At 36.8% G+C, this 26843-nt stretch overlaps 1 protein-coding gene across 1 annotated transcript in view; it reads left to right on the top strand.

The window, feature by feature from the left end:
* Runx1t1 (RUNX1 partner transcriptional co-repressor 1) overlaps positions 1-25703 on the top strand; it is a 139373-nt gene extending 113670 nt beyond the window's left edge. Inside the window, 3 exon segments of the mRNA XM_048782783.1 lie at positions 8508-8576; positions 13760-13950; positions 23855-25703. Of these exon segments, the coding sequence (XP_048638740.1) occupies positions 8508-8576; positions 13760-13950; positions 23855-24130 (536 nt within the window). The 3' untranslated portion in view covers positions 24131-25703.
* Positions 25704-26843: the final 1140 nt, after the last annotated feature.

Below are 26843 nucleotides of genomic sequence, written 5' to 3'. Positions count from 1 at the left end.
TTAAAAAAAGAAAAAAACTTCTCTCAAAAATCCCTCTTGGACAGAGAAACCTAGAAGCTATATAGTTTACCTACTCCACTTGAAATTTGATGATAAAAAATATGTAGCTCTCTTCCTATGACTGGATAAGTTAGATTGTTTAATTATGGTTTTATTCATTATGTAATGGGACTATTAATATAACTCCACCTTAGAAATTGAGTGTTCGTAACTATGTTTAGTATTGGTGTTTGGGGATTATTGTGGTTATAAATAGAATATAGTCCCAAAGATATTGAAAGAAGTCTACTAGAATTTTGGAGTGGCCTGCAAACTTCTGCTTGAATGAAGTGTAAGGTGTCATCATTTACATTGCTGGCCATTGTGTGTGAACCATTTGAACAAACTTAGTGGGGATGATTTTTGTGGATCCTCATTCTCATCTCCAGCTCCCTACCTGTAGCTCACTCAGGTTAGAGTACAGTCCTTGTACTCTAACAAAACAAAACAAAACCTTATTGTATACATGCAGATTTAAGCTCATGTCTTTGACATAATTGGCACCATAGCTGATTATCAAGAATTAAAAGCTTGAACTATATTATCTGGCTATTTGATCACATTATCTTTTTATTAAAATTATTCATAGCCAGTATAGTTACCTTTGCATCTATTTGTGGATTTCTGCTAATTCCTGAGTGTTGAATGCCTATTACTCTAATAAGTAGTAAATTAAGGAAGATTCCTAGCTACTTAATTTACCCAACAGGGCAGATTCCTAGCCACTTAATTTACCCAACAGGTATTATTCTAAAGCAGACTTTAAAGACAAAAGGATATTTGTCAGGCTGTATTAAGGCAAGCAGTGAAAACAGAATTAAGTTTGATTTGAGCCATTATTGGGCTAAACAAAGCTATTTGGAGCAGAGTATAATAAACATCTTGTTTTTATTTCCTTATTATGAACAGAGATCAGTTAATCATGGCAGATTTGCTCAAGGAAAATGATATTATTTATAAAGATGTAATGTAGGCAAAAATTGAGAGCCTTAAAAAATAAGATTTTAGCAGTAAAAATATACACTTTGACCTTCTGTGTGGCACACATTAATGGAACTATTACATATTTATTGAGTGCTTACTATGCACTAGGCTTTGAACCAGGTGCCGTAATGAAGGAAAGAGATTCTTTATTTCTTCCTTGAGGATATTTGGGTCTAGTAGAACAGAGAGGCAAGAGAATAATGTTACAGGCACAGGACAGCCACCTCAGTTGAATCCTACAAACTGGACTCTGAAAAAGAAGAAATTCAAAAATTGATTTGACATCATACCTAAATTGTTATTAACCCACCAAATATAAGCCACTTTGTACACAGTCACTACTCCTACACACAAACTCTGATGATGCCGATATACACCATATTCTCCAGGGAGATAAATTCAGTTTCTGTGTTATATATAGAACCAAAAGAATAAGCTTGGGTTTTTTGTTTGTTTGTTTTTTAAGCTACTCCTTCCGAGTACATAAATTATACTACTTTTAGTGACGTTTAATGAATTCACAGTTTTAGTAAAGCCGAGAAGTTGCTTTGGCTTTAAATTTGCGTAGTTAAGATTATCTAAATGCTACAAGAATTTCATTGTTTTGTTTAGAAACCACAAAAAGAGTCATGTTCTTATGGACACAGAACCCTTGGTTACCTATTAAGAAACCATCACAACTCTTAAGAGCTACACAGTGTTCCAGTCCTGGCATCCAACAGTTTTTCCTGCGTGTCCTTGCTAGTTGATTCTGGAGGCCCTTGAGCTTCATTTTCTGGAGCTGGGTTGAGGCTGTAAATAAGAGGACAGGTAGTTTGTAATCGAGGAATACAGTCATTTACATAAAGTGCTCTCTCTCTCAGGTTTTGGAGATGAATGTATTGAAGTGTGTTATGAAAACATTAGGGATTATTGGTTAATAAATGTCTGTTGCTGGAAAGTTTTTAATGGGGTACATGTTTAAGATGAAGTTATGGATCTGTTGTTCTTTTATATACATGTCGATCTCGTTATGCTATGATTAGGTTGTATATTTCTTTTAGCCTAATTCTTTCAATTCTTAAACCATCCAGCTTCAAATGAGACCTTCAGAATATATTGTAGAAGAAATCTTTGGTTCAGAATATTGCCTAACCTACATCCCCAACTTGGGAGCATGGGAATGTTTGTTATACACACATTCTTAGCATTTTAAAATTGCATTTGGGGACTGCACAGAGGAGAACGTCACTTCCATGACTGATGTGTTGTTTTATTCTCAGACCCGTTCTCACTGTTGAAATACATCCGAAGCATTAAGTCAGTATGGGGGATTAGAAAAATAGCATGATTAATCTATCACTAATTGAATTTTAGGAGTTTCCCCCAGATATTAAATAACAACTCTATTGTGAATAGCCTCTGAAAAAAATTTTAAACACTTGAGAACATACTGAACTCATAATGTCATTCCCATTCTTTAAATAAATACAAGTTGAAATCTTAAAGGACCTTTAAAAATAGATTTTCACTTGAAATAGTAGAAAAAATAGATTTTCACTTGAAATAGTAAATATGGATTGTTTTTATTATTCCTCATTGGCTGTCCAGGAAAAACTCTAAATATTCAACTCTTAACAGAATTAGCTAATTTTTATTTATTCTTTTTAAAAATGGGCCTTGTATATTTGTTTAGTTACATTGTAAACTTCACCAAAGACCCAGGTTAATGTGATCAGAATTGATAGATTCAATCACTGTGGTAACTACCTGATTCATAAGGATAGATTGTGGCTGGTTAGCTTTTCATGTATTCTCTATGTGTTTGTCTGGGCCTCTGTAGCTCTTTTCCTTTCAATTCCTTTTTCTCTCAGTATGCTACTCATATCCCTCTCTTGCTTTAATTTTTTTTTAAACTGGCTTTGGACTATTCTAGAATCTATGTTCATTGTCTGTCCTTTGTTTTCAAGAAGACTTCCACATGATTAGGGTTTTAAAAAATAAATTTAGTGGTGAGTTTAAGACTGTTAGGGACTGAGAGTTACAGCTCTGAAATATGAATGTATCTATTCTACTTTTTGAATGTATAAATACTTTTTGAATGTATAAATGATAATAGGGAAGTAAATTTAAAAAAAACATACTTTCGTGTATGTGTCAGTAAGGGTTAGCTCTTGCCAAAGAAAGAAGTATAGTGGGGTTTTTTGTTTGATTTGTTTTGTTGTTGTTGTTGTTGTTGTTGAAATGGGATGAAAAATCAAGCTGATTATTCGTTTAAAAAAAAAAAACCTTAGCAATTCAGGAGTTTGTTGAATTCATGGAGGAGTTTGTATTTTAAAATTGCTCTAGTTGGAGGAGCCAGGTTTGGTGGCTGACACTTATAATCCCAGCTATTCTAGAGGCTGAGACAGGAGGATCATTAGTTGGAGGCCCATGTTAGCAGCTTAGTGAGATTCTGTCTCACAATGACAATAACAAAGGATTGTAAGACTGGGGATATAGCACTTGGCTAGAATGTGTGAGGTCCTGGGTTCAATCCCTAATCACCCCCAACTCCCACTGACTTGCTGTCGCTGGCAAATTTTATGCTTGCCGTATGATTAAATCATGAAATTTCCCATTGGTATCTAAATCCTTAGGAAATCTAGCATTAAGTTTAAAAGTACAAATTCTGAGCAGCAGATCATTAGGATTTGAAGTCTGGGTTCCTCTTCACACTTTTTTGGTGACTTTTGGTAAGTCATGATCTCACTGTGCCTCAGTTTCCTTATCTGTAAAAATGAAGATGACACATATCTCTTAGGCATTTCTGTATTAAGTGAATTGACAAGTCTACAATATATAGTATGGTGCCTGACCTGTAGTACACATGATGTACTCCTGTTTTGCAATCTCAGAATGGCAGGAAGCAAAACAGGAGAGCTTTATGTTTGGCATTCAAGATTGCAAAATTTTAGTGAATTATTAGATAATTTTTATCTAGAAAATATTTCCAAGGTGGCTACTTTTCTTAAGAGGCAGAGAAATTCGAATTCTCTCTTAAATATGTATCTTTAGAACCCTGACTCAGAACACATGACTGCAGAAAAATAGTTTTCCTCCAACCAAGGAAATACTGTTCAACTTCTATACTATCAAAATATGGAAACTACAGACAAATTACTCAGAATATATCTGCACATAAAAGTCTGTGAAGTTTTATACAATTGTATTGATTCCTTTAAATCACATCATGGAATTCATTTCATGACCACTCAGCTAACTTTATAATGCAAATGCCTGCTATGTTTAAAAACTCTGCTTTAACTATATAGGGTTTTAAAAGACTGTTAAATAAGTCCATCTTTTAAAAACAAAGAGATGGTTATTTCCTGGTATGTCTGTTGTTAAAGATGGGAATTCTAAAGCAGTTCCTAGTTTCTAGTTTGGGTTTAGGCTTGTGTTGAGATTTCTGAACATATTACCCTTAAAAATAAAACCAAGTGGCATTTGTAAAGATGAAATCACTTAACCTTTCTCTTAATGGTTTCTGTAATTGATATTATCATGATCACAGCCTCATTCTGCCCACTACAGGATGAAGGCCATACCTAGGTGCTGCCAAGCTTTGAGCATTGCTGTCCTGGGTCATGTGAGGTCACATTGGTTCTCCAAAGGCTGTCAGCTCATCCCTTCATGTATATTGATGGCGGCCCTTCCTGTATCTAGTATCCAATGGTCTCCATTCTGTCGTAAGTGTAGTGCATCTTCCATCTCTTCCATACATCAAAGATTGCCCTTTCCGTTCACATTCCTTATAACTTTATCCTTCATTCTGACTCAGTCCTCCCTTTCTACATTGATGTGTGTTAGCTTAAAGAGGCTGCCCTGGCCCTGTTCTCCTCTCACCTCTAAGCAATTTGCATCTCAAAGCAAACTAAATTTGACTTAGATGGACATCTCTCTAATTTTCCCATCTTTCAGTAGTTAGATCTTTGTATGTCTCACATTTTAAACCATTTCCTATAGGTTCTCCGGTCTTTGTTTCTACTACTACATTTTAGAACAACTGTTCATTTTTATAGCAACAGATATTTTATAGGTAGTAAAGACCTAATAACTAAACATTAGCTCCTTTAGAGTCCAACCTTGGACTGTTTTGCATGGGTTTGTCTAGATTCCCCAATACCCTAAAATGATAAATTCCTAGGAGAGTGGGTCTTTTGCTCTCTTATTATTTTTTCTTGCTCTCTTATTTATCAACTCCAGGAATTTTTTTGGCCTTTAAATTCAGTTTTGTCTATATAGATTCTGATGCTACTGCTTAATCAGAAAAAATATTAAATCAATTTATTAATTGATTTCTGTAGCTATTAAAGTCTTTAATATTTGAGGACTCAAATAGATTGAGAAGTATCCATCACTGTGCTTTCCATTGTCAGATCTGATGTTTAGGAAGACTGCAGTGACTTAGGACTGGAGAGGATATTGTAAAATGTGCATCTATAATTACTTCCCTTTAAATTTGGATATTTTGAAAAAATGTTCTTTTACAAAGCAGAATAGGATTGATGAAGCTATTTTACCTGATGGGCATTGGTATAATCATTGGGTGTCTAGGACAGGTGGAGTTCAGGTCTACGTGGATGTAGCAGCATGTCAATGAGACATATATGGAGCTGCAGCCAAGGTGAAACTCTTCATAGAATCTCAGTGTGGCTTATGAACCCTCAGGATGCCTATTGTAGAGCGCATGGAAGGTGGAAGGTTGGCTGAACCCTGAATGTTAATGTTTGAGAAAATTTGAGGCTATTCACATTCATGAGGTTTAAGTAATATTTATAGGAAAAAAGTATAAGAAATTTGAGGGCTTTGGCTTCTAAGGACAAACACAGTGAATTGAATTTGCAAAAATAATTTGTATCACTAAGTGACATATTCTGTGGGAGTTAAAAAATTTGCTTCCTATGTTTTGCTTAATTGAAGCTTCTCCAGTGGTTTTGCCTCCTTTAATGTTTTGTACTATTTAGTTACGCTGGAAGGAGAAAAGGGTTTATGATGTTTTTTTTTTTTTTTCTTCATCTTCCTTGTCTGTAAGGTAACAAGTACATATCTATTCTTAGTGGTCAGCCTGCTAAATAATGGTAACGATGAAGATAATAAATAGCAAGTAATGTCTAATGAAAGCATAGGACATGCTATGCCAAGCATGTTGTGGGGAGCACCTTCTTCAATCCTCAGATGAAGTAGCTCTTGCCTTACATGGGGCAGCTGAGGCAGGGGGAAGCTAACTTCCCCAATGTCATGTAAATAGTAGTTGGTAAAGCTAAAATTCACCTCCACTGGGTTTTAGAACTCTCTTCTCTCTATGTTGCCTGGGACTAGTAATTAGTATTATTTATGCATGAACTTTGGATAACTTAGCACTTTTAAAAATCTTTTAAAAGATTTTCTTTTTCCTTATAATAAAGTTTGGTTCTTCATCAAAAATTTTGAAAAATGAAAAAAAAATTGCTTCTTTGGAAAAGGCATTTTTTTTTCTGTGTTTACACTTTACTATCTATTCTTATCCAATTACTTATACTTAAGTTTAAGTCTTTTTTCCTTAAAAATTGTCTTTAAAAGTTGTCATAAGTACATCTTTCTGTTTTACTATACTTGTCTAAATGTAAATTTCATAGCACTTTACTTCTTCTGGAAATAGTTACAGTTGCTAAAGAAGGTAATCTTGAAAAACCTAATTAACTATGTCCTATTTCCAAGTTGTATATGCACCAGTTTTATCTAGCTTTCTTTAAGAATGAAAATTGTTTCAGTAAGAACTTTTTGGTTTTGTCATTTACTTTGTGGAAATGAATGTGCATATGAAAATGCATGGATATTTCCAGGCCATCTGATTATTCAGTAGTCGTGAAATTATAACATAAACTTTTAAAAAGAAACTCTTTGGAATAAATTTAGAATTAAGAAAATATTGCAAAGATAGTATAGAGAGTTTCTGTATATCCTTCACCAAACTGCTATAATTTTTTCCTAATTCAACATAGTTGTTATAATCTAGGGTTCTAGCCACCTGATAAACTATATACCATGCTTGGATTCAGAACACTCATTTGTATTTATAGCATTTAAATGTAATGACATACACTTAACTAAATTGATTGTGCTTTTTCTTTTTCTTCATGTTCTGTAGCTGCATAAAATATAGGATACTGGACTGAATTTCTTTTGACCTTCAACATATCATTAGATAAAGTATTATTTTAAAATATCAGTCTGTTAACTTGGCATTTCTTTTAAATGTAGAGAAAACTTCAGTTCTACTTGAAATTTATCATGGGTTGAATAATTATTATATTTTACAGAAGTACAGTGTTGATTATTTTCATCCTAAAAATCTTCCCAAATATATAGGCTTTCATTGAAAATTCAATATGGGCTGGGCACCGTGGCACATACCTGTAATAACAGTAACCCGGGAGGTTGAATCATAAGTTCAAGGTCAGCTTCAGCAATTTAAGGAAATCCCAAGCAACTGAAGGAGATCCTGTCTCAAAATGGGGCTGAGGATGTAGCTCAGTGGTAAAGTGCCCTGGGTTCAATCCCCAGTACCCACCTCCCCCCAAAAAATCCAATATGGAAGACATGACATGCAGATTTTAGCTATAGATGTCTCTATATATTCAAGCATTATATAAAAAATATAAGATGTTCATGCCATTTCTGTGAACATGTGCTTTTGAAAGTTAGCATTCCTGTATCTACTTTATTATGAGTTTCCTCAAACCTTTAAAATTTGACAGCATAAGAAGCAAAACAGTTAAAATGTTTTATCCTTTAAAATTCTTTAAAAGTTGTCATCAATACATTATTTCCTTTCCTGGAAGCCACATACCAACTTTGTTTGGTGAACTGAATGTCTGTGAATTCATTCTAATGAGTCTTTCTAGTTTCCACTGATGTCAAATCCATATAATCTAATTCATGTGAAAAATATTGATGCTTAGTGAGATTTTTAAGAAGTAATTAGGTGTGAGAACTGGTTAGCCATCAAGTAGGGCTGACCATTTATTGAAAGATAGTAGTATTGGAGCACTGTGGGAATTATATTATCCTGACATTTGATTATTTTTTCTTTAAACTATCAGTTTGACTCTTGAAAGGAAAAGTTTAAAAATATAATCTATTTAACAATATAAAACATACCTATAGAAATCCTCACAGTGAGAGAATCTGAGAAGTGTCCCCAAACAGCATACGTTTTAAAGAAAGAAAGTTGCTTTGGATTTGAACATGTAGGCATGTTCATGAGGCATGTAGACCAATGGCCCTCTTATTTCCCTGGGCTTTGATGACTGGTCTTGCTATTTTTGTGTATTTTCTAGAAATGAAATGTTCAGCCTTTTAAAATTGCATTTTTGTAGCAAAGCCAAGAGAAGGGCATTGCTTGCTTCACTCTGTATAAGGATGTGAGGATGCTGATGGTGCTCTCCCTTCTCTCTACCCGCTTCCCACCCTCTTCATAGATGCGCATCGGGAATTCCTTCACAGGCCTGCATCTGGATATGTGCCAGAGGAGATCTGGAAGAAAGCTGGTAAGAATTGTTTAAAAACACGAGTTTAGTGTTCTGGCAGCTGTGTGCAGTTGTTAATGCAGTGATGTGAAGAATGACAAGAAAGGACTTTACTGCTAACAACAATAGCAAAAACAAAACAAAACAAAAACCCACAAAACAAAACCAAAAAAAACCTCATTAATATTCTTAGACCAGCCCTGATTAAAACATGAAATAGTTTTTATTTTAGTAGCATCTGCTAGTGCCATTATAATTGAAAGGCTGGCAATATTTCCTTTATAAACCCCTTTTTTTCAGGAGCTATAATGGTTTCAGGCTGGAATTTGGCATAGGAGGTCTTAGATTACATGCAGTTTTCTTTGATGAAAAAAAAAAAATCCAGTGTTTAAAGAAATTAAATTGCATACTTCAGCATTTTGCTCTTCAAAAACAAAATCACATCAAATCAGTTGACTTGTTAAGGAACGTGTTAAGAATTTTTGTTCACAATTAGCTTTAAAATTGATCTTTTGTGCTAGTTAATATTCATGGATCAGAGCTAAATTATGTTTTAAGTTGAATGACAAAAGTTGCTAACCTTCTGTCTTTCCTTGCCATATGCACTGTCTGCTTTCCATTGAGAGGTATTGCTCTATATTTTGCAGTAGATTTGAAGCTTCTCCTGACCCCTTAACTGATTATTGGGCTTAAAGAATTTCAGATCTGGCAGAATCTTTGTGGAACTCCAGCTGCACAAAACCTTGCATAAAACCTGACTAGGTTCTAAGCTGCTGTAACTCCAACTGTTAGAATTGTTAGACTATTTGAGGTGGGAAAATGGGAAATGCCATTTGTGCAGAGTCAAATGGATGTAGGGGTGATAGCACTAATGGAGGAATCAAGGCAAAGGTTGTTTGTTGTTTTTTCTACAAAAGACTTCCCTTGGGTTTTGATTGACTCAGCTGTGTTTGTAGTTCTCTGCAATTTGCCAAATCTCTGGTCACTTGTATCTTATCCAAATATAGATTTTCTAAGAAATATCAGTTTTTTACTATTTATGTATTATTATTTATTTGTAATACTGGGGCATTCTACTACTGAGCCACATCCGCAGTCTTTTTTATTTTGAGACAGGGTCTCACTAAGTTTCCAAAGCTGTCCTTGAACTTGTGATCCTCCTGCCTCAGCCTCAACAGTAGCTGGGATGCCTGGCTGAAATACCAGTTTTTATAAGTGTGATAAGAAGTTTTAAAATCTGATAGTACTCTAAGTTCAGTAGCTTAGATTAAGAACTGGAAAGCTCTCTTGCTTGTCAATATGCAAATCAGATAGATTCATTCAGCTTAAATATTAAAACGTGTATGTTGCTTACCTACATAGTATTACCTGATTTATGGTAATAAGTCACATGATTTCTCCAAGTTGTTCAAATATGCTGAATGCCAGATACCTGAGAGAGTTGCTACATCTTCCTCCTAACCATTTTTCTTCTCCATTTTTAAGCTGACAGTGCATCTTATTCAAGTAAGAGGCATAAAGAATTGTTGTTTGGACAGCAGAAGGATGACTTTTTATGTTGAGAGGGGAGAGTCTTTTCCTGTTCCCCTTACTTAATGTGTATTTAAGTTAAATTCTTGATAGTTCTTAAAGAAAAGTTGACAGTAAGGTCTTGTGTAATCCAAATTCCTTCTGTGCTATTACCTGCTCAAGTCTTTGTTAGACTGCTATTAAGTGAGAACAGATTTTTCTGAATATACCACCTTTGTTGGAAAGTCAACTTGAATAGCTAAGCACAAAGGAAGTCCTACCATAAGTGGTGAGCAATTGGAAGCAGATTCAGAACTGTGCTGTGTATTTTCCACTTAATCAGTGTTTTTTCTACTTGATATGTTATAATCTATTGAATCTACCATTATTTTTCTTCACTGTTTTGTGGGTCTCTGAACCCAGTCTTCATGCACTTTTTGTTTGGCGGACTTAAAGAATAGAAAAAGAACACTGCTTTTTTTTTTTTTTCCTGTTGTGTCACTGCACTCTTTAAGACAGGTTAATCATCGAGAAAATGTTTTTAGATTATTTAATTTTTAGATGTGGCTATCATTGATGATTTGTTAATAGTGCAGATTAAATTCATATTCTCACAGTAGTGCTCCTAATATGCCACTTAAGAACAGTGGTAGTGGTTGGGAGTAGTTTTCTATGGGTGCATGTTAAATTTTAGAGAGTATATTAAATCTCTAAAGTATGGATAGCAGTTTTACCTGGAAATCTCCAATAACTGCTTATACTGTCCATCTGCTTATAATATCCATATCTGCTTCTTAAAAGACATTACTGGTGTTCTCAGTGTCAAGACAGCCAACCTGAAGAAGACACCAAGGGCATTATGTGACATCTGCACTCAGCTTGTTAAAATTTGAAAGCTTTTTCCCCCTAGGATTCTAAAATTGGCTGTGCAAAAACACTTTTTTTTTTTTAAAAAAAAGGAAGAAACCTATTAAGTGTGTCTTTGCAATGAAAGTACTACACATTGTCTTTGAAGCAAAAGTAAATAAAATTTAAAGCACTTGAAAAATACCCAAGTGGTGGATCTCTAAAATGTTCTAAATGTGATGCAGTCTAGCAATGCATCCTTTTACACGGAAAATAATTGCAGAAAGTATATATTGTGCTTGAAATTGTGTCATATAGTTTTTGTACCATTTTACTTTGCAGTGATTTCAAACTTGCATAAAAGTTGCAAAAATGTATATAAAAATTTTTCTTGTAGCTTTTACCCAGATTCTTCACTTTACCATATGTGTGTGTGTGTGTGTGTGTGTGTGTGTGTGTGTGTATGCCCACACACAGCCATTTGAGAATAAGTTTTAGATTCAATGTCAGTTTACCCTAAACATTTTAATGTTTATTTCCTAAGAACAATATATTCTTTCTCACATAACCATAGAATATTTACCAAAACCAGGACATGAACATTGATACTACACTATTATATTTTTTAGTTGTGGACACAATACCTTTATTTTATTTATTTATTTTTATATGGTGCTGAGGATCAAACCCAGTGCCTTCTCACACATGCTAGGCAAGCACTCTACCACTGGGCCACAACCCCAGCCCAATACTAAACTATATATTTCATCTACAGACCCTATGCAGATTTTGCACATTGCTCCAATAATACAGATTAATATTGCACATTTTTAAAGATTAGAAATCTTACTAAATGTTGAACACATCAGTTTTTCCCTAAAAGTAGTATTTTTAAAAGCAACAGCAAAGACAACAAATGTAACTCAGAAGTTACAAAGGATCTTTATAAAACTGGAAAATAATCTAACATAAAGATGGTTTTAAAATTGCAACTGAATGTTTTCTTCAGTATATTTCTTTTTAAACGATCAGAGAATGTTTGCAGTTGGTAATAAATATTCAAGCACCTTGCAAATGTCCTACCAATTCTCTTTGCTGATCTGTATATGCCTGTGGGATTAGAATAGGAATGCATAATTTAAATATAAATTGCCTGATTTGCATATACAATTAGTCAAGCTACAGCTTTGATCATAAGCAAAAATTATTGTCCTGTATTACCACTTAGATAGAATTTTAATTCACCTTGAATATTCAAACTAAATTAGACCCTGGCTGTGTAGTTAGAAGGGCAGTCCTTCCCTGGTGCCCCAAGTCATTTAAGATGGGGTAATAAAGGCATCTTTCGACTCCTGGTAAAGAATATGCTATAAGTTCTGTCTGGAATACCCTGATTCTATCCAGATTTTAGTCACATACCTTGAAGCAACTAACAAAGGCTTAACATATTTTGGTTAATATTTCCAGTCTAGATCTTTCTCTTAAACTTTAGTTGGTAAAACCTAGTGGACAGTAATTGCAAATGAAAGCATTTCAGGTTTGATGCTGCCAAAGTGACAGAGCTACAAAAGTCAAGGCAGCAGATTTCTGGTAGGGAGCTTCTGATGCTCCTCACATCATGGGCTACAGATATGCAAAATAAACCTTAGGAATTTAAGAAATCCAGGGAGTACTAACATCTCTTACGTTTTTAATCTACAGTAAAACATTTTTATTAGGAATCTATGTTTTTAATTAAACAGAACATTTAATTAAGGTGGTTTTTAAGTGGGTGAAACAATTAAGTGCAAACACTTGAATGAAACATGTCATAATTAGTTTTAATAGAGTGTTAATTGGTACTAGGTTTGCCAAGTTAATAATTACTGCTTATTAAATTTTCAATTAATCATTGTCATTTTGCTTTGAATAAAGATGAAAATTAGATAAACTAATTCAGGAGGAGGATATTTTCCCTTGTTAATTAGAACGTTCGTTAATTTTTTTAAATGGAAATTACTTGTTTTAGTTGTCAATCTTATGTTATACATTAGTTGAGTATTTGCACCCTTACTACAGCCAAAAAAAAAGAGCTAATTTGACACCTTGTAGGTTTGCATTCAGGCCTGATCGTTTTGGGTTCTAGTGTATGATTCAGTCATGTTTGTTGGTGCAACAGTTGGTTATGCAGAACCATGGTGTAGATTTGATGAAATCCATGGACAACTGCTTAAAACATAGGAGATTATTATTTTTTTTAATTTATCATTAGGTCTATAAATGTGCTTTATAAAAGCACATCTATATTACTCAGAAAATGACTTAAAGAAAACTGGATCATCTGTTTCATTGACTTGACTTAAAAGGTCTGTATTCATTGGCAAGTTACCTTTTCACTCATTTTTATTTTTTCCAACAAAATTATTATTTGCACTCATCTGGATACATGTAAATTTTTTCTTCTTTCTCTGTTGTTTTTTGAGAACTTTACCTGTGAACATTTTATATTTATATAATCTTAGTGTTGTGGACTATCTTCTTTATGTGTCTGAATGATCCAGGAAGGTTTCCGTGGGTGTTCTTGCGCTTGATGATACACTGGTCTCAGATTCATTTCTAGAGACATTGGTTTGGTAGAAAAGTTGTAGCAATGTTATACGCATTTCAAAAATACTTCCAGAAGTACAAGTTAAGGAAACATCCTCACTCCTGAGTGAATTTCAAAGATCTACTATTTTCTTAGCCAGAACCACCCAATAATTTGGATGAGAGTCATGCATGTTGGATAAAATTCTGTTAAAAAGGGATCAGTGTCCAAGGTCCTGGACTGAGAGATGTTCTCTTGTCTGGTTCGCCCGATGGGCACACAGAGGAGGCCGTCAATGAGGTGAAGCGCCAGGCGATGACCGAGCTGCAGAAGGCCGTGTCTGAGGCTGAGCGGAAAGCCCATGACATGATCACGACGGAGCGAGCCAAGATGGAGCGCACGGTGGCGGAAGCCAAACGGCAGGCGGCAGAGGACGCACTGGCGGTTATCAATCAGCAGGAGGATTCGAGTGAGGTAAGGCATTTGGTAGAGCTTCCAAGTGAGCATTACAGTTTTCATTATAAACTGCTCGTTTTTCAATCCAGGAGATCACAAATAAAAATTTTTGGAAAAAATTTTAATTTGGGAAAGTCAGAAAGCACTTGTGGAATTGACCAAGAACTGGTCAAATTTTGTTTCTTTATTAAAGACCTAAGGAAAAATTATTGGCCAAAAGTGATTTTAAAATGTTTGATGAATCAGATTAAGGTGAAATGCTTCATCTCCATCAGTGAGACACTCAAAACCTGACTCTGTGTGTGTGTGTGTGTGCGCGCGTGCGAGCACGCGCATGTGTACATGTGTATTGATTGTTTCCTCCTTAAAGGGATTTAATAGAGCTGTATTCTGTAAGCTATGGTCTCCAAAGACCTACTGCAGCACTGGAATCCAAATTAGTTCTATTAGGCCTAAAGTTAATGATAAAATGATATTTGCATCAGCTAAAGAGTTCTAAAACATTTTACAATCTGTATTTTCATAATGTTTGTCATAACCATGATGGTCATTACATTGCTATTAGAAATAATATTATTTGGTGTAATTCCCATGCAATAATGATCACACATACACATAGACACATATGCACTCAACACATAGTGTGAATGACTCAAGGATCTAGGAAGTAAATAACTAAAATGTAACAAGGTACTTTTTACAATATAGCCTATAAATCAGAGCAAAGAAATGTTCCATGTTAATTAATACAGCATCACAATCCTCAACCCTAAAGTAACTTTAGATAAAAGACTACAATTAGCTAGTCTCACAAAGCTGAACTCTGCAAAGGCATGAACTGATAAATCAATGGTCTACTACAATACATATCTATAATTTGTGAGGGAGAGTAAGAATTTAATTTGTACCAGGCTTTTCTGTAGATGAAAGACCCTGCGGGAATCACTCAATGCCCAGAGTTTCTATTTAATGTGTAGCAGATGAATAACAAGGGGACAAAAGGAATTGATTTTCAACATTTGAAAGTTTCTCAGGAAGAGAGGGACAAAGGAAAGTTTATCTACCCTTTAACTGCTGACTTTTCCATTGTCGAATTAAACTAGACAGAAATTCAATTTTATTGGCATCTAGCAGCTAAGATATATAAGGACTTTGTTTTGTGTTTATGTGTTTTGAAAAATTTCATTAGCATCTTTTGAAGAGAACTTGTATAAGTTAGTAACATTGTAGGGCACATTTGTCATTCTTCATATTACCACTTTCACATGAATGTTTTAGGGCTGTTAAGAGCATTTTTTTGTAGGTCCCTAAAATCTAAAGACAAATGTCTAAGAAGAAATTGTGAATTAGTAAGTCTTTACGTTTGCACAATAATATTCTGTATTTCTTCAGTATCTATAAGCTTTGTGTCTTTATTCTAAAACCTATGCAGAAAAAAATATGATTTTGACAACAGTCTTTATCATTGTAATATGTTGTATCGAACAGATCTCAAGTCTAAACAGTTCCCTGGGCTCTTTCTGGACAGCAGAAAACTCTGGCTTCCTTGGGCTAGAAGAGAGTGCCCTTACTATGGCTGAACCCCAAAAGGAAGGAGAATCTGTTAGTCTAGTCCAGGACATTTTAGAATTTTCACCTAATTTCTGTTTTTTTATTCAGGATTTATCTTAAATATTAACCATTCAACCCCAAATTCAGCCTACATAGCATTGTGATTTAGACACGTTGTGAACAATTCATTTTTTTAGGAAAAAAAAAAAAGACCTGGACATGATAGTAATTGCTTCGAAAAAATATATGTATGCCCATTAAATGCAACAGCTATTGATTTAAAAACTGCATTCAGAAATTAGTGGACCTTCTTTTTGTGACCTACCCAGGGAAGTAGGTTATTTGCTACATATAGAATTAAACTACATTCATTTATTCATTTATTCTTTCAACAAATTACTGAGCTTTTATTATATATCAGGGACATTGCTGGCACTGAGGGTACAGAAGTCACCGATGCATGTTAACTACAGTTCAATGGGAGAGTTGGATCACCAAATTGTAAGAGTCATAATAAAGTTTAAAGTGAAGGCTTCCAGTGCTTAAAGCTAATCAAGACTGAATTAACAGCTGCCCTCCCCACCTCCCACCACCTTATGATGGTTCCCGGGGCAGTGGGCGTGTGCAGGGGACAAGAGAGAGGATGGGAAAGGAAGCTTTGCTGGTCTTTGGAAGCATGATGGCCCTGTGACTGATGGGTGTTGATAAAGATCACTCAGACTGCAGTGTGGTAAGAGATTAGAGGAAATGTAAAAGAGGGACTGTCTCAGTGTTTCAGGAGGATGATGGGTAGATGAAGATGATTGGTAGTGGTGCTGGGGTGGGGAAAATTGGGTGTGCTGGCTGGAAACCCAGGAGATAGAATGGGCAAGAGAAAATGTGCTTGTCAGGAAAGAAGTGGGCCATAAAGGGTTCAGGGTACACACATCAGTTGACTCTACTTGAACCACTTTCACAAATTTGCTGGCTTTAGTCTACCCAACGTAGGTATAAGGGTTCTGGGGAAGATAACCTTTGCTTATTTTGTATGTATGCATAAGCAACACCAGTTAAAAACGTTTAAAAGCTCTAATCAATTATTGAATCCAGCTAGACAGGTCTTCTCTGTTTACTGGAAAGGACAAATAGAGCACAGAAGCTTAAGTAGTTCATCTTGTCGAATGTGAGAACTGGGGCTGTGCATTGGAAGGTGAACTGCAAGATGGCCCTGCATCCTGGCTTGAGTAGGCCAGTCCCAGTTTATACATGTCATCCTCATGTAGCTGCTCAGAGTGCTTCCTTCCACTCTCAGGTGTCCTGGTCTGGATGATGTTGTATGGTCACAACATTTAAAGGCCATGTTCAGCTGACTGGATGATCATCTGCTCTGTGGCAGAAGGAATCCAAGGGCAGTGCCCCAAGACTGGATTCTGGCCCAGCCTCTGTTGCCATCTTGGGTTCTTGAGCAAGTCATCTTTCACTTCACCTGTCTGAGTTGTTTAAAAACCGTTTTAACAACAATATTATATAGTGTTTGAAGAGTGAAAACTCAAGGCATTATTATCTGCTCATATTTCACACAATCATATTTTTTTGCATATTTGAATTTATTCAAGTTTCCACAGTCATCCTTCGCACAGTATATGCTAAACTTGTGCCTGGAACAACATCCCCTTCTCCTTTTCCCCCTCTTTATTTGAAGCCACCTCTTGTAGACATCAGCCCACCTCTTATGATCAGGTGTATAATTTATATAATTCACATCTGCAAAAAAATACATGTAGATGATATAAATACACACATTATTTTGTATTTGTGTGTTGTGTAAGGTCTTTATAGAGACTTTGAGAAAGCACTTGTGCTTCAGAATTAGAACACTAGAGTTCTGTCCCAGTGTGCTGCTTGTTTTAAGTATAGACATCTGACTACTTCGCTCTATAATTTCTGCATTTAGCTCTCCTCCTGTACCTTAATTTTCACATCACATAAAAAGGAGCTAGTCATGCCCTTCATGCTTAGAAAAACCTGTGGTTCTGAAAAGTTGGCAGCATAGGATAGAGAAAATATGGAAAGAGGAGAGAAGAGCTGAAAATGTTTCACTGAGAAGACCAGAGGGAAGAATGCCCAGAGCAGGCATGACTAACACAGGGTATTACTTGTGAGGGACAGAGGACCCATTTTAATTTATCATCCAAACTGGGATGCTTCTCAGAGTAAACAGGGTGCTCCTGCTGGGATGGACCACTTCTGTGAACCTGGCTGTCCATCCCAGGCACCAGGAATGGGGGGGTTCAGCAGCAGGGTTAAAAAGGGTTCTGTGAAGTTTGTTTTGCCTGTGATGAAATGAGAAGACCTATAATAAGTTTCTGTTCAGTGCCAGGTGTGATTCAGAGCTACCTCATATACTTTAGCTCTTTCTTCTCATACCAGCTCTGACAGAGTAAGGAGCTATTTTTTATTTTTGTTTGTTTGTTTTTTTCAATTTGCAGTTAAGAAAGTTGTCTTGGAATGGTTAGGTCACTTGTTAGCATCTCACAGTCAGTACACGTGGGCTGTCCTAAGCCCAGGTTGCCTGCCTTGTAAGCTACCTTCTTAATAGTCACATGGCAGTAGTAGGAATTATTTTCCCCCAATTGTGCACTAGTGTATCTGTTTCTTCATTGGACTCTGCTCAATTATTTCTTCCTAGTTCCCTAGCTTTATTTCAGTTTATAGACTAATAATTATTATTACTCGCAGTTAGAATGACTCTGTACTTGGGACAGAACCTAAGCAGTATGATACTTTCTGTACTTTTTATAGTGAAATATGTGTTTCACCAGGAATGTAATGTCAGCATTAGCTTTCTTTATATATTGGCTTTATTTATTAAAAGACCTGCTGTTTGATTTCATAGGTGTTCATGGGGTAGTGGACAAAGAACAGGCCTTGGACTGACTTTGAGTTGCTTATTTCTTGGAGCTTTGGTTTTCTCACCTGCAAAACTAGGATAATGTTTGTGACCCACTTTGTAAGGTGGTTGAGGGATAGACATTAGATGACAAGTATTTAATATATAAAAGTTTGCTTGATCAATGAGGTGGGGGAGAGAGAGAGAAAGAGAGAGAGAGAGAGAGAGAGAGAGAGAGAGAGAGAGACAGACATGGGGGGGCGGGGCAATTAAGAAATGATCCTAATAGGAGAGGTCCGAGGAGATTCAGGAGTAACCATGAGATAAGAAAGCACAGGATGGAGACTAGAAGTCAAGACTGTGGAGTTCTGTAGAGTTCTTTGTGTAGTGGTTGCTGGGGCTGTAGAGCAGTTTGCAATCAAATGCTCAAGTCTTGGGAGTGGGCGTTACCGATGAATGGCTCCAGAGTCAAGTGCAGGGAACACTGACTTACAGGAGCACCCTGGTGGGGCTCCATCCAAAGCAGGGAATTGAGAGAATGCAGCTCAGGAAGATGAGATGGACAAATGGTTTTGGGAGTCATTCACTTACAGCTGAGGGTTGAAATCAGATCTGACAAGGGAGCAGAGGAAGGAAGGGGGATATGTGTTGGTTGGCCCTCCCGCTTTGAGAACTACTTAGAGGGAAATAAAGAGGAAGTTACAGTACAAGAAAGAGAGTTTCAGTATCTTGGAAATCAGAATCAGGAACATTAAAAAGGAGGAATGGGGAAGTGCTCAGTAGTGATTAATCTTTAGAAAGTCTGAGGATGGTGAGGATGGAGGTAAAAATGCTTTAGTTACTAATGAAGTAAAGGGAAGAAACGTGACGTTCATTCCCTGTAGCAGTCATGCCAGTGGGGAAGGCATCCAGTTTGGACAGGGCCACCAGCTTCCTGTAAAGGCAGAGAGGCACTGGGCCTGGAGCAGGGGTTTATATACTCTTGCTTTCTTCTACCTCGAGCCAAGAGGAGCCAGTGAGGCTTCTGCTGCCACTTCTGGACCTCCTGATCCTCAGACACTGCTCAGCACTGACATGACCCTGAATAATCCTGCACAGTTCTTATTTATGCTCCTGTGCAGTTCTTATTTATGCTCTACAGGTACCGTTGCTCCAGGAGTCTAAGGAACTTGCCTTGAGATTCTAAAGCCACTAAGTGATGAAGTTGGAATGGAACACAGGTTAGCCTTGTTCTCAGCCTGTGCCTTTCTATTACGCACCAGGACATCTGTCCTTGATGCCTCCAATTTCCTGGTCCAACCTTCATCCACTTTCAGGGATTAAGGGCCCATCAGATCTGTTCTGTTCCAACAATACATTTTAAAAAATCTGAAATTGACAAAATATGGCATTTTGGAAAGAAAATTTGATTTGCAGTCCAAATACCTAAAGAACTCAAATATTGGGCTATATCATTTCTTATCTTTGTAACTTTGAGCAAGTTTTTTTTTAACTTTGAAAATTTTAGGGACCTCAGTTTCTTGAGCTGCAAAATGAATGTGACAGTGATTTTCAATTGTCAAGTGAGATGCAAGTTTATAATGTGATTTCAGTGTGCATTTAAGTCAATGTGTTGCCTTCTGTAGAGTTCTTCACATTTGGAAAATTTTAAACTTATAATCCTTCCACTTAAATTTACTGAGCATTCATTCTGTGTCAGACCTAGAGAAACATAAAGTAATTCAGGAGAAAATCTCTTGTCCTTTTCATCAGTAAGGACTTGAAGGGATATATTTTGCTGGTAGGACAGAAAGACCATTCTGTGTTTCAAAAATAAGATAAAGGAAATGTTTTTCTTTGGAGCAGAAAAGAATTGCTGATAGGAAACAAAGAGTCAAAAATCTTTGATTTGCAGCTATGGCCTCCAGAAGATTCAATCTATCACCTCTATGTCCATACGTAGCCTCATGTTTAGTATATTTAGTGAAGTGGAGGTTTGGGTTCAGCCTTAGACTCTTCATCAGAGTCACAGCCCAGCTTTGGCCAAATGACTTGTTCTCATTTTTCAGTCAGGGAAGAAAATATTCTTTATTCCAGAAAAGGAATATAGACTAATATAGATTAGTATAGTCTACTATAGACTCTAAACCACATGAGTTTAGGGAATGAAATGTACTGTAAAAAGAGTATTTCTGAACCTTGTACACACTGTCACAGTAATTTCAATCACTAGCATCATTCCTGAGAACCTTGAAAGAGAAGCTCAGTTATTTAAAATAAAACAACTACTGAGGTCTACTAATCTGACTATAAAAAGCAGGAACTGAAACATGTAAAATTCAATTAGACATTGACCACCTTTATCCCTGCCTTTGCGGCTGTGCCTCCGTGTGTTACAGACACAATTTGCAGCTTCCACCTTTGTGGGCTGAAGAAAGCTTGGAAACTTAACATGATCCCACTTAGAGTACTCCCAGGATCCTGCGCTGATCTCTCTTGCTAGGATCATGACTTTTCAGAGGCTGAGTGTCCCTGGTCTGACATCAGCCCTACAGGAGGAAGCAGGAAATGCAGTGAAGCCATCCGAGAGAGAGAGATATTAAGAGAAAGCATCTTCAGTTTTCTAATGAGCTTTTAAAAAGGGATATGCACTTGGAAATTTTTGTTAGTTGAACATGTGCTAAAGTTCCCTACATGTTCATTGCAGTACTGTGTCAAGAGCAATAAAAATATGCAAGGTTCTTTTTTCCCCCCTATCAGATCATTTAATTTGTTCTCTGTTGTACCTTCCTAGAGCCGAAGGTTGTTTTGTCCCAGTGGTGGGTGGTAAATGAATACAATCGAACAACATCAGAATGAACTAGAGGTAAAACTAGCCAGAGCCCTTAAATCCTGGATCAGAACCAGGCAATGCTAGGCAAGAAGCCTCAATTCCCAGCAGCTTCACGATCCAAAACATCTGTTTCTGTATTTGGAACAGTTCCACTTTTTTTTTATTTGTAAAATTGTTCCCATCTTTGGAAACACTTTAAAAAATAAAGAAGTCCCCATTCTGTCTCCTCTTTCCACTCCCCAACACATGCATTTGTAATTACCTGGTTTAGTCTGTGTGTTTAATCAGTTTAAATTGAGAATGTTGCATACATCTGATTTCAATCTGAAGGAGCCATTGAGTATTGGGCAGTTACCACCCTTGTGTCTGCCAAAATGTGCCGCTGCCAAAAAAATGGATAGGACTCACACCAGGGTATTTCCTAAAGAAGCCACTTGACTCAGATTAGATGTTTAATTTCCTTAAAATATTGTTTTGGATTTGGGTCTCTGTTCTCTAATTGGGATTTTCTGATGTAATTTAGGAATATCGCTTATTTGCTGAGTTTGTTCCAGAACCCAGCTGGCAATCTTCTAAAAGTTAAACCTCAGGGAAATAAACTTCATTCAGAGCGCTGAAGTGTCCTATCTCACTGCTTGGAAGGGTGCATCGGGCCCACGTTTATTCACATCATTGTAGAACCATCATCCATGCAATGCAGTGTAATTAATTTGGGAGAAGAGGGCTTCTAGTTATGATAATGAAGCCTCTGATAACAGATTTACAGCTTTTGAGATATTTACTTTAACTCAAGTAGAAAAAACTGACTTTGTTCTAAGTTCCAGTACTGCTTATTTTAGCTTCGTTTTTGCTTCTAACATTTATGTATCGACCAAGTTTCTAGATCTCCTCTGAGTTCATATAAATGCCTCTAGTGGGTAGAGTTTGAGACCATAAATTCTTTGTGTTTTTCCCCCCATTGGGCCATAATTTCTGAATGGTAAAGAAATAAGAATGTAGAGCTAAGCTCTTTCTAAAAGTTTAAACCGGAATTCTTGAGTTCACAGCCTTCTGGCATTCAAAAGCCTCGAGGTGTTAGAAAAGTTAAGTTTGACTGCTAACAGTTGTGTGCACATTTTGCACAGTGGTAAAGGCTTACATGCCAGGGGATGGGCTGATATCCCACAGGGTCCTTTTCAGTAGGCTCATGAACCCACCTTGAGCCACATAACCAGCATGTTGAAAGTAAAACAAATATAGAGAACACAGTGGGGACACTTATCTATATCAGGGCTTTAAAAAGAAATTTGTAATGTTTTGAACAACCAAAAATAAAAAATTAAAAAAAAAAAGAATCAAAAAATAAAAAAATAAATAAAAAATTCATTTGAATTGTAACATAACTACATACCCTCAGCTTGTTGGAGTTACCAGACTATAGTGAGAAATTTGTTTTGCAAGAGAATAGTCAAAACCAGGGAAGATGAAGAATAAAATGCTGCATGGCGGAAAGTTAAGATCACTTGGCACAGCATTTCACAGTGGAATTGATACTGCCAAAGGAGCTAGGGACATTTAACCATGTAAATGAACATTTTAAAAGTCAGCTTTCTGAGGTTCAGTCCCCTTCTGAAAGGGTCCCTTACCCATTGTTCTAACTTCCCTAAGATCTGTCCCAGATAGGTGTTCTTCACTCTCTGACCTCTGTGCTTTGATTCACCAGGTGCTCATCTTATAGTCTGAGGCAATCTCATCTGTGCCTTTTTGACATCTTGCAAGACACCACCTGAGATGGGCAACTGACTTTCTAGGGTCAGCGTTTAGTTCTTCTCACTCACAGATGAGCCCCAATTTCTTCTGCTCTTCGAACTTCCTCAAGTTGCAAAGGAGTTGCACCAGGCAGAAAGTGTTGTATGCAATGAGAATTGTTATTTATCTGGTTTCAGAATTTCTCACTTTTTCAAAACTAAATCATTAGGCCTCATCTGATTTATTCATTTTACAGTTATTAATCTAGCATCTACTTGATAGGTGAGGCACTGATGTTTATAATATCAGCAAAAACAAACCAAGGATCCTGCCCTCCAGGTTGCTGAGGTGAAGGGGATTGTTTTAAGACCATCCTCGCATTTGGTTATGTTACACCTAACAACTGAAGTAGAAGAACTAAACACACAGAAAGGTTACAAGTGCCTTGCCTCACCCTGTCTAGCCTGGGATTGAGGCGAGAATTGAATCCTTTGTCATACTCCATTGTATTTCCTTGAGTCCAGTGCTAGTGTCTGGAAGGAAGATGCTTCTGTCTAGGATGGTGTATGTGTGTCTGCCATCATGGTACCAGTATTAAAAGGGACAACAATTTGTATATAGAAATTGCTGGTTAGTATATTTGAACAGGGAATAGTCTAGATGTGAAGATAGCCAAGCCTAAAAAGAAAGGACTTTTGAGTTAATATTGAAAGGAGGCTCTTCCTCTAATTTGTTGGATGCTATAATGATAGCAGAAAAGTTAGGATGATGATTTCATCAACCAACACTGCCTCCTCTGTGTGTTCAGCTCGTAGATTCACATACATACACCTAAAGCTTGCATTCCAGCTGTGTAGCTGCAATGGTATAGTTGGGCACGGTACTGTCTAATGTATTTATCAGACTTTTGCCTCAACCATGCATTCATTTGGGATCTCCCTTTCTTCTGCCATCTCCTTTAGAGTTGCTGGAATTGTGGCCGTAAAGCAAGTGAAACCTGCAGTGGCTGTAACACAGCCCGATACTGTGGCTCCTTTTGCCAGCACAAAGACTGGGAAAAGCACCACCACATCTGTGGACAGACCCTGCAGGCCCCGCAGCAGGGGGACACGCCGGCAGTCAGCTCCTCTGTCACACCCAGCAGCGGGGCCGGGAGCCCGATGGACACACCACCAGCAGCCACTCCGAGGTCCACCACCCCGGGGACCCCTTCCACCATAGAGACAACCCCTCGCTAGACACGGACTCAGAACTGTCGGAGGAAAGACAACACAACCAACGTGAAACCAATTCCTCGTCCTCAGATGCTCAAAGTCGTTTTTCTGTTTGTTTGTTTAGAGATGAACTATCCTATTTCAGTACTTCAGCAAGAGAGAACCTAACTGTTATCTTGAGGCGGTAGTAAAACACAGAGGGCCAGTAACGGGTCGTAATGACTTATTGTGGATAACAAAGATATCTTTTCTTTAGAGAACTGAAAAGAGAGCAGAGAATATAACATGAATACTAGATTTGACCTCCTCCCTGTTATTTTCAAGTAGCTGGGATTTTAAACTAGATGACCTCATTAACCGATGCTTTACCAAACAGCAAACCAAGAGATTGCTAATTGCTGTTGAAAGCAAAAATGCTAATATTAAAAGTCACAATGTTCTTTATATACAATAATGGAAAAAAAAAAAAAAGAGGAAACCCCTCAAGGGCATGAGCATTGGATACAGCAGTAGACATTTTAACAAGAAGATGAATGGCGTCCGTGGGTTGCTAACTGAACTTTGAAGACCCGCTACAAAACGCGCAGATGTGCAGCAGATTGGAAGGAGACACAGATGTTCGGTTTTTTTTCCTGTTTCTGAAAAGAAATAATATCCAGGTCAACAGAATGAAAAATGAAAGATGATTTGCAGTGGGATGTATGAATACAGCAGCAAGAAAAAAAATGCCATAATACAAAGGCTCCTTTTTATATATATATATACAAACACCACACACACACACACACACACACACACACACACACACAAGAGACTCAGCCTGCAATTAATTAGCATTCTGGCAGCTTTGACATCAGCCAGCTGCCCTAAATAACCCTTCAACGTTTCTTCACTTTTGCAAGGTTCCACAGAGTAAGACATTGGGTCTATTCCAGCTCATTCATTTTATATTGAAAAATAATTTTAAAAAAAATGGTGGCTCCAGCTCCAGCCCCTTTCAAAAATTTTTCATCCCCACCCTATTTGGATTTTTAATTAAAAACTAGTAGTTCTCTTGGTGTTAAAACACTTCTGTCCTGTGAGGTTTCCCAATGGTGTTTTTCTTGTAAATGTGTTGGACAAATGTGAAGATGCATTGTAGTTTATCCATATGCCCACATTTAGTCTCTTTATTCCTAGTTGGTGAGAAACCTGTATCTTTCTATGCTGCTTTTATATCTGTATGTATTAGTGATATTTCTCTAGTAGTTAAAAAAAAAGGAAAAAAAAATCTTTTTGGTTGTCCTCAAGAAAAGAAAAGAAAAAAGCTATCTTTCGGAGCTGCTATTTCACTCTCTTATACAATTTTTTTTTTCCTGAGAACCAGCATGCTTCACGGAATGCTAACATATTGGTGTTTTTGTAAGAGGGATGTACATAAATGTATTTTGCACTGTCACAATGACTCCCTAGGCATGCTTTTTTTTCCCCCCCTGAGCAAACTTTTTAAATATGCTAGAGCCATTTCACCAATGTTAGCTGTAGCATAGAGTAGTAGTGGAATTTTTCTTTTTCTCTTTTTTCCTTTTTTTAAAATAAACATTATTAGGGACTTTTTAAAAAAAAAATAACAAGATATCCTACTTTAAAAAAAAAGGACAGTGCATGCATATTGCTGTAAGGTCGTTTAAGTATTTCTAATTTTACAAAAAATAAAAAAAAATCATTAGAGCTCCAAATGCTGAGGTGTAGACTGACAGCTTTAACACTGCTGAGTGCCAGGTTATACAGTATTCTTACAAAAAAGGGAAGTCAGCCAAAGACTGATCTGATGGACCAAAATCAGAATTTTTGAAAAGCACCAGTACTACTTTCCAAATGATCAGCAGGTTAAACATGTTCAGCAAGGTATAGTGTGAATCCATTAACCCTTCGTTGTCCAGGGTCCAGACCAGAACTACTTGTTAGTTTTAAACACAGTAGCCCAGAATGTGGTTGTGTGCTTTACCGAGAGTCGGCAGTGCTGCAGGCCGAGTAGACAACCAAAGTTTGATAAAGCTGGGAAGACACTTCTCCATATACAGGTACACCAGGCATTTCCTCAAAAATTGAAAACAATCCAATAGCTTTGTCGGGGAGGGGTCATTGTAGTGCTTGGACACGGTTTTACATGGTTTTCAGTTACCTGCATAGGGGCAATCCTCAAGTGGATTGCTCTAAGTCTCTTAAATCTAACATTTTTCTGAAAACATTTTCCCCTGTATTTTAATATACAAGTTGGTTTTGATTTCATTTGGGTGTTTGTGTTCCTTTTTTTTTTTTTTTAAATGCTATTTAGTTTAGAAGTTCTAATGAGCTAATAACTACATCTATCTGCATGTTGGAAGTCCATCTGCCAGCACACCTGCTTAAAGTGAAATGAAAGCACATAACCAGACTCTGGATGGGTTATATTTTACCATGGTGCTCCCAGACTCCTTTGACCTCATTCTGCTTTCTAGTCTGCTTGTGACACTGGACAGTCCTTTCTTACAGAGCTATTATATGTTCTAGGCTACGAAGGGTTAAATAATCCCAAAAATGAGGTATGTCATACCCACACGTCTTTATCTCTAGAAGCTGTGATGTATGTGAAACAGCACTGTTATTCTTAACACTAGTGTGTAAAATAAGGATTAGTACCGTATGTCTCATTACTTTTTAATTCAGGGCACCCTGGGTGAAAACAAATACAAAAAAAAAAAAAAAAAAAAAATCA

Source organism: Marmota marmota, unplaced genomic scaffold (assembly GCF_001458135.2).
Source record: "Marmota marmota marmota unplaced genomic scaffold, marMar, whole genome shotgun sequence".
Taxonomy (NCBI): Eukaryota; Metazoa; Chordata; class Mammalia; order Rodentia; family Sciuridae; genus Marmota; species Marmota marmota.
This window is presented reverse-complemented; position numbering and strand designations above follow the sequence as displayed.